This window comes from Larus michahellis, chromosome 8 (assembly GCF_964199755.1).
Source record: "Larus michahellis chromosome 8, bLarMic1.1, whole genome shotgun sequence".
NCBI classification, from domain to species: Eukaryota; Metazoa; Chordata; class Aves; order Charadriiformes; family Laridae; genus Larus; species Larus michahellis.
The window spans coordinates 45,366,842-45,375,152 of NC_133903.1; the positions used below are offsets into that span (position 1 = coordinate 45,366,842).

An 8,311-nucleotide genomic window follows, 5' to 3' on the forward strand; every position below is an offset into this window, starting at 1 on the left:
GGGTGCTTTCTTCAGGGTGGGTGCCAGGCTGGAACAGGGCAAGCTCTGCTTTCACACGAGACATTTTGAGGGATGCTCTGGTGCGCAGTGGAACCAAGCACAAATTTGGAAGCTTCAGAGAAGTTGGCAAAATGGTATTGGTGGTTTCCACACTGCCCTAGTTATTAGCTGGCATGCGTGATCCAGGTGACCTGGTTCAGTTGCTCTGTGTCTTCCCATGCAATGGGAGGGACAGTGGGTGCTGCATAGAGTAAAAGCGCAGGGTCGTCCCCAAGCACAGCCTCTCCTCCCAGCCCAGATGGGTGCTGGCAGCCTGCTCACGTGGGCCTGGGCGCTGAGAAGGCTTTCGGTGCAGCAGCACTAGGGACAAGCAGCAGGGAGAGGCTGGGCTGTGGACACTGTAACCCCAGCAAGGACTAGCAGCCTTTCTGGATCCTGCACCCAGTGGTGCTCACTGCGTCTGTGGGGAGCACTTAGAAGCCATGCGCTGGGCAGGCTCATCCCTCTCCCCAAGTACGTGGCTAGTCCTAGAGACCTCTCTGCTGCAGCTGCATTATCAGTCCTGCTGCACGGGGTCCCTGCCTCCAGCCCTCCCAGCCCACCAGCTCCCCGAAGCGGCTGCTGCCCATCTCCCAGGAGCTGCTCTGAGCACCATTATGTTTGTCACAGGCAGCAGAAGGCCTACATCGCCACCCAGGGACCGCTGGCCGAGACCACAGAGGATTTCTGGCGGATGCTCTGGGAGCACAACTCCACCATCGTGGTGATGTTGACAAAGCTGCGCGAGATGGGCCGGGTACGAATCCTGCTCAGGGGAGAAGGGGGCTGTGTGGCTGCTGTCTGTGGGCACGACCTCTCAGCTCACCCCAGTCTGTCCCCAGCACCAGCCGCTCTGGGCCAGCCTCCTGCTGGCGTGTCTCTGGCTGACCCTTTGGCCCCACAGCCACGTATGCTCCCAGGGAGCGGGAGGGAGGAGCAGCAGCTTGTCGGTGTTAATGTCTCGCTGTGCTCCTCATCCACAGGAGAAGTGCCATCAGTACTGGCCCGCAGAGCGCTCTGCCCGGTACCAGTACTTCGTGGTGGACCCCATGGCAGAGTACAACATGCCGCAGTACATCCTCCGGGAGTTCAAGGTGACAGATGCCAGGGTAAGTGCAACTGCTGGCTCCCCAGCTCCTTTGCCTCCTGTGCTTCTGCCCCAGCTCTGCCCTGCCCAGGCCAGCAAAGGGATTGTGCGGCAGCTCCTGGAGGAACCGGAAGGCAAGGTGCTGCCTTGCACTGCAGGCAGAAGGGGCTGCTGCTCCTGTCACCACAGGTTCTTCCTTGCCGGCTGTGTCAGCCTCGGTGAGCAGCTCAGGAATCCCTATCAGCACCAGACCCTGCGTTGCCTGTGCTGTGCACTTGGGCAAACATTTAACACGGGCTCCTCTGCACTCGGTGTGCAGCATCTGCCGGGCACAGGACCCCTGTGTGACAGTAAGTGAGGTCCTGTGGCAGAGCTGGGCACCAAACAGGACCAGGGCACTGGCCCAGCATTTCCTGCAGGGGCCCAAAGTCCTGCTCAGCTCAGCCACCCTGGGGTGAACATAGGAGAGCAGAGGAAGGCCCCAAACGCGCGGTGAAAGGTCTGCCTGGGCTTATCCATGGCCTGTGCACCCTCTCACCTGGCCTGGGCCAGGGGGTCTGAGAGCAGGTCAGCAGCACCAGTGCTGAGGGGAGCGAGATCAGCCCCTCTTGCTGTCTGCTCACCCACGGTTCACGGCTAACACCACTGTCCCCTGCAGGACGGCCAGTCACGGACCATCCGCCAGTTCCAGTTCACAGACTGGCCTGAGCAGGGAGTGCCAAAGACAGGAGAGGGCTTCATCGACTTCATTGGGCAGGTGCACAAGACCAAGGAGCAGTTCGGACAGGATGGGCCCATCACGGTGCACTGCAGGTGAGTGGGAACAGATAAACATCCACCTCTGCATTCTTCAGCCCTCAGAGATGTCCCCTGCCTCGCTTACCCTGGCAGCTGCCAGCTCCCCAGCACGTGGTGCCCCTCCTGCATACCACTGACAAGAGGCAGGGAGGGGACAAGGAGGCGGCAACGTCCATGTGTGCCATTGGCGGCCTTTCTGACAGATGACTAGATTAATGCAGTGCCCTGGTGGTACTGATTTCTACCTCCTTGGAAGAGTCCTCGGGCAGGGCCAGGTGCCACAGCAGCTTGGCCCAGAGGCAAAGCAGAATCAGTGGGCCCCACGGGGATGAGAGGGCACCTCTGGCAGACAATGTGCCTGTGGTCTGTCCTGGCTCCACTGAGGACATCCCCATGCTCCATGAGCTTGCACCTCTCCTAGGAGCTCTGCAGAGCCTCGCTGAGACTGGTGGGTCTCTAACAGCACCTCTTGTTCCCTCTGCACAGTGCTGGGGTCGGGCGCACAGGCGTGTTTATCACGCTCAGCATCGTGCTGGAGAGGATGCGCTACGAGGGGGTGGTGGACATGTTCCAGACGGTGAAGACCTTGCGGACACAGCGACCAGCCATGGTGCAGACAGAGGTGAGTGTCCCCTCCTCCCCGGGGTGGTGTGAGATCTGTGGGAGAAGGGAGGGGAGACATCATCTCTGGATGTGCAACCCTGCTGCCCGATGTCCTTGGGTCCCAGCTTCTCACGCTTCCCCCCTTGCTGCCTTGCAGGACCAGTACCAGCTGTGCTACAGAGCGGCACTGGAGTATCTCGGCAGCTTCGACCACTATGCAACGTAACTAGTGCTTTCCTCCAGTCGCGGTGGGGATGTCTAGGAGTGGAGACGGGTCCCTCTGAGCCAGAGCCGCCCATTCCTCAGTCCTTCTGTACAGATGGAGGTGCTGCCCAGGCAGCAGACCTCCACGCCAACCAGTTCTGACCACGGCATTTAGGATCTTCGCCCCAGCGCCAAACGAGGGAATCCGACTCCAAAAGCATTTCCAGTCTCTGGCTGAATTTCTGCTCATGTGCATCTCTCGCCCTCTCTCACGCGACTGCATTTCACAGCGAGGCTTTAGGTGGGTGGAATGGGATCTTTTTTTTAAACATGTAAAATAGTTACTAGTGGTTTTTATAATCTCCTCTCTCTTTATTTTTTATTTTTTGCAAGTCTTAATGTTTTGCCCAGGCAGAACTGGACCCGCCAAACCTTTGGGAGTTGGGTTTTTATTTTAAATTTCCTTTTGCTTTTACATTTTTTACTGCCCTGTGTTTATTTCAGCCCAGTCACTGCTGGTTCTGCCCATTTTAGTGCAGCTTCCTTGGTAATTTGCAGCAGCTGGCTTGTGGTTCCTGCCCGGCTCCATTCCCCGTAGGCTGCTTTTTAGTCCTCTGTAGAATATGAAATTTCATGGAACTGGACCTAAGCTACCAATTATTTTTTTAGCCTTTCCTTCCCCCCCATTATTTCCTGAGTAGGTTTGAGTTTGGGAGGGCATGTGGGGTCGCTGGAGAAGCGGTCCCCTTTGTCAGCTGGAAACCGTTCAGTCCTGTTACGATGCGTGTTAAACCAATCCAGTGACCGTGTGTATTGGCAGATCCCGATATGACGTGAGTTGTCGTCGCCTTGTTTGTGAGAGACCCGAAATCCTGGGCTCCGGGCTTTGGAGCCTATTTTTGTGTGTCTCGCTGGGAAGGGGGCAGGAGAAGCGAGCGGGTCCCACACTTCCCCCGGGGAGGGGATGGAAAGAACGAGACACGGCCCTTTTTGTTAATCCCGCGGTTCCGTGCGTGCAAGCGCCATTCTGTCACCTCTCACCAGTGAAGTGCATCGGAGCATTTACAAAGGCAAGGAGCACAAGCCCAGCCGTCCCCAGAGCGGAGCCGGGCAGGCTCTCTTTGGAAAGCAGGGTACTGCAGGGAAGGGGAGGGGAGTACACATGGCTTCAGAGGTTGGGTGTATCTATAATTTCTGCTATCCTGCAAATGTTAAAAGTCACTAGAATATTGTACTTTCCGCTACTTCAGGACGTTCTAATGAACCAATGTGGCAAGACTACTGGACTTAATTTAATGGTACTATATATTAATACTCCTTATTATATCACGCTTGCACTAAAGACAGGGAGTGAGCAGCCCTCTTTCGAGTGCATTGAGTTATGAATAAAGGTGGTGGAAGGGTATCTAATTGTATTATCACATGTATTCCGAATGTTAAGAATCCAAGCTACGTTGAAATCAGCAATCCAGGGTTGGTAATGTTGGAGGACACATTCATTTTTACCTTGTGGATGCATAGTGCTGTAGGGGTCACTGTTGTATACAGTCTGTTTTCTATTTGTTAATAAAAAAAAAAATCTACAGCATCATTGCATAATTCTTGATGTTAATAAATTTGAATAATCGGGTTTCATACAAGCTGGCTTTGCTGTCTGTTTCTTCAGCAATAAGCAGAGGTCACAGAGTCCCTTGGAGATGGGCATGCTCCCCAGCCTGTTGCCATAGAACTCCTTTCCCATGAGCACATCCCAGCCACAAGTGCCTTACACTTCCCACGGGGACCCTGTGCCAGGAGGGAGCTTGCACACCCTTTTGGACGACCCCCTTTGTACCTGTGTGTGCTCAACCTCCTGCCCACCAGCAGAGTCTTCAGACCTTGGCAGCTCCCAGAATGGCTCCTGACAAGTCTGTCTTTGCAGCCATGGCCCTCTCTGGGTCCCATCCACTTCCCAAAGGATGGGTCATTCCCAGCAGGAGGAGGCCGGTAGCCACTTTCTGCCCAGGCCATGCTCTGCACAAGCTGTCCCAGTGGTGGCTGGGGCCTGAGACCTGCCCTTCCCACCTGCTCTACTGCGAGTTACTAATCCTCAGAGGACCCCAGAATGTAGCAGGATACAGCCCTGGGGTGATGCTGAGCTTTGCTGAGCAGAACCACATGGGCCACAGCCCCATGGCCTGTCCGTCCTTCCTGAGGAAGCCCAGTCCGCCCTGGCCAGCATGTGCGTGATGGGTGGCAGCATGTGGCAGGCAAGAGTGATGAGCTTGTCCCTGACACGACTATGGGCACCTTCTTACTGACTCCTCGCTGACTTTGCTGGAGCTCAGCCACACGTGGCGTTTCCTGCCAGGCCAGACCGGCACCTGAGCAGGTGCCAGATGCAAAATCCTGTTTTCCTCTTGCCCGGCTGGTTCCTACCCCAGTGGTTCCCCCCCAGGGTGACCTGAGGCTGGTGGAGCCTTTCCCTGGCTCCTGCCCTTGCGAGGCAGCACACGTGCGCAGCTGTGTGCCCACATGCAGGTGCCAGCACTGCTGGCATCAGGACACTTTGCTTTGCATCTCTGCCAGGGCCCAGGATGGCAAGGCTACACGGACAAGCAGGCACCTGCGGGTGTGTTTGGGGAGGAAGGATGCCACACTAAGTGCTGCGCTTTAGGAAGCCGGCCAGCTGGGAAGTGGGCAGTGAGCACCTGCCCGCACGCAGCGAAAATGCCTTGGCCATGCCACAGAACTACAGCTGGTGAGGACACATTTGCCACACGGATGTGCCACTCACCAAGCACTCACCAGGCACGGCCACGTGCGCAGCAAACCTTTAGTCTGTGCATGGTTTCAAATGCTCTCACCAAAACAGCAGTTTCTAGAACACTTGTATACGTGCACAAGCGCCTTCTTTCTCCTTGTCCAAGAACACTTGGGCCTCCCCTCCCCTCTTGATGCGTGTTCTTGTCCCAAACCCTTTCCAACCGACTCAGGGAAAATATGAGGGACCAAACACTCCCAACTGACCACCTCTGTGGGCTCCACTCCTCTGCATGCTATGTGTAAGGCACAGAGGGACTTTTTCAGATAGTCAGTGAGCTTACCCACGGGCTGAGCAGAAACAGGAGGAAGGACAGAGAGAGAGAGTGCGCAAGTGTTTTGGCACAGACCACACCGGGAATAACATGACCAAGCCCAGGCCTCTGCAGCAAGGCTATTGCCATGGTGAAGCCACATGGCCAAAGCCTCGTGGTGGCCTCACAGGGCCAGGGAAGGCTCAGTCGGGCGGGGGTAGAAAGTCCCACTCCCCCGTCCTCCTCACACCCAGCTAACACCACTCCACAGGGGACGGCGTCATAGCCATTTAAAAGCACTTATTCTTTTAACATTTATTTCCCTTTATCTCTGCATATCGCACAAAATAAAATAAAAGGGGAACAAAACCCAAAGGCTAACCACGTAGACAGGGAGGCTGGCCCGGTCTGCCCCTGGAGCCAGCACGGTGGCTTGTGCCGTGCTCCAGGCTGAGCCACGCTGCCTCTTCCCAGGGCCTGGCACTGCTGTGCCTGGGCTGCGGTGCTCAACTTTCCCTGCCCAGAAAGGATTTATCCTAGCTGGCCTTTTTTTTGCCCCATCTTCTCTGGCATCAGCTTGAGATGTCTCCCTCCCTCTGGTATCAGCCTGGCTCTGCAGAGCCATGCTGTGCTCCAGATTTGCGGAGAACAGACAAAATGGTGCTGTAAGGCAATGTTTGGCCTCTTTCCTTTGGAGTCTGTCTGACAGACCAACCCTATTCGCGCTGAGCAATGGAGCTGAGTAGTTACTCCTGGCTTTTTTTTTTTTTCTTTTCTTAATTGTATCATGTAGCCCTAATGAAGCCTCAGATAAGCAACTTTGTAAAGGGCACAGTTTGGCAGGTGGGACAGCAGCTAAATGGCAGCTAGTCAAAGGTGAATTCCTGGGCACTGAGGTGCTCTTCTGCCCTATTTTCTTTTTTTTTTAATTCATTCCATTGCTATCTGTAGCAAGAGAGCTGTGTGGGCCCTGCCTAGGCTTGGCTTGCCTCCTAGTGATGCTAAATCATAGGCCCGTAGAAAGGTTTAGTTTGGAAGGGACCTTTAAAGATCATCTAGTCCAAATAACATCCTGCCCAAGCACTTGCCCTTTGGGATTCCATTACTTTAAATTTTGTTTTTCAAGGGCAAAATAGTTGTTAAATAAGGAAAAGAAACAGCTGCACCACTGAACAAATCTGAGCTTACTCTTCACAGTAGCTTGGCAACTCCTTCCCCCACAGTCCTGGCATTTCTTGATCTCAGCAATGTTGCCATTTTCATTTGTAAAGTTTCTCAGTTAACAGTGAATCTTTTTTTTTCTTTTTTTTGCCGGTTCTGACCTGGTTTATTTCTGAGAGCAGGCAAAATTTTGATTCCTCCAATTACAAGCTCATTGTTGCCCTTTTGCTGGTTTATAAGTAACCTCAGTCCACAGTAACAACTATATGGCATCAAGCTTTCCTGCCTACACATTTCTGCTCACAGCAACATTTTACCACTCGTCATCATAAAAAGACTGGCTCGTGTCTCCTGATATCAGAGAGCTGGCCTTTCTTGACTAATGGCTAGCAAGTGCAGCTTGCTAGACCAGAAACGCAGAGTTCGTCTGAAAACCGTTACCTGCCAGTTGCCTGTGTTGGTACCGCCGTCTGTAGGAGGCTGAGTGTTGTTCCTGCTGTGATTTCAATCCACTTTGGGGTTCTGATCCATATGCCTGGCAATTCGGAGTCTGAGTGGGTCAGAGAGGCAGCAGCCCACAGAAAAATCTGTGTTGGAATGCTGTTTTGGTAAGGTTTTCAGTGCTGCCACATGCCTGCGGCCTGACATCGAAGGAAATGTGTGTCAGGAGAAACATACAGCGAAATTAAGGTTTTATTTAGGTATGAAGGACCCAGTGTGGCCTCTGAGGATGGTTAAGAGCTCTTCCGGGTGCGTTGTGCCTGCTGTCAAGGTTGCCTATTGGCACTTACACATTTAAAAAGCATTTAGCACAACGCGACCTGTGAAAATTGCAGCCAGTCCCAGCCAAGGGGAGGTCAGTATCCCTGGACAGGCTCCGTCAAGCGGGTCAGCCTCGTCCACACTCGAAAGCCTTTGCTGCTCAAGCTGTGCTGCCAGCTCCCAGCTCTCGGCACAAGGGCAGTGGATTACTGACAGCGTCCGCTGGCCACGCGGGCACTTTTCCACGTTTCCAGCTGACCGGCCTGTGCCGGCCAAACTCCCTTACGTGGGCCGGGCCTGGCGCCCGTCCAGCCCCAGGCCGCCTTCGCTGCCAGAAGTTTGCATAGTATCAAATACTCCTTTGGCTTTGCTTACAGACAGAAATTGTAAGGGGTATAATTAGCTTGGTTAATACGTTCAACTGGCACATGCCTATTGTGTGTCACCATTCAGCGCCCGAAGCCCATTAGCTCACCGGAGCACCCATTTACACAGGATTAACACCCAGCGCTTCCGACTCCGTGCCGCCCCGCCGCCAGGTGTCCCGCGGGCGCTGCGAAGGGCCCCGGGGCTCCCCGGGACCAGCCGCCTTCGCCGGCCG

General features: G+C 54.5%; 1 protein-coding gene across 19 annotated transcripts in view; it reads left to right on the top strand.

Annotated features, from left to right (window-relative positions):
• The window catches only part of PTPRF (protein tyrosine phosphatase receptor type F), a 393,802-nt gene extending 389,431 nt beyond the window's left edge, over positions 1–4,371 (top strand). For all 19 annotated transcript variants that reach the window (XM_074596399.1, XM_074596401.1, XM_074596398.1 and 16 more), the window contains 5 exons: positions 670–796; positions 1,023–1,148; positions 1,785–1,939; positions 2,411–2,546; positions 2,685–4,371. In XM_074596399.1, the coding sequence (XP_074452500.1) occupies positions 670–796; positions 1,023–1,148; positions 1,785–1,939; positions 2,411–2,546; positions 2,685–2,753 (613 nt within the window). In that variant the 3' untranslated portion in view covers positions 2,754–4,371. The remainder of the gene's footprint in view (positions 1–669; positions 797–1,022; positions 1,149–1,784; positions 1,940–2,410; positions 2,547–2,684) is intronic.
• Positions 4,372–8,311: the final 3,940 nt, after the last annotated feature.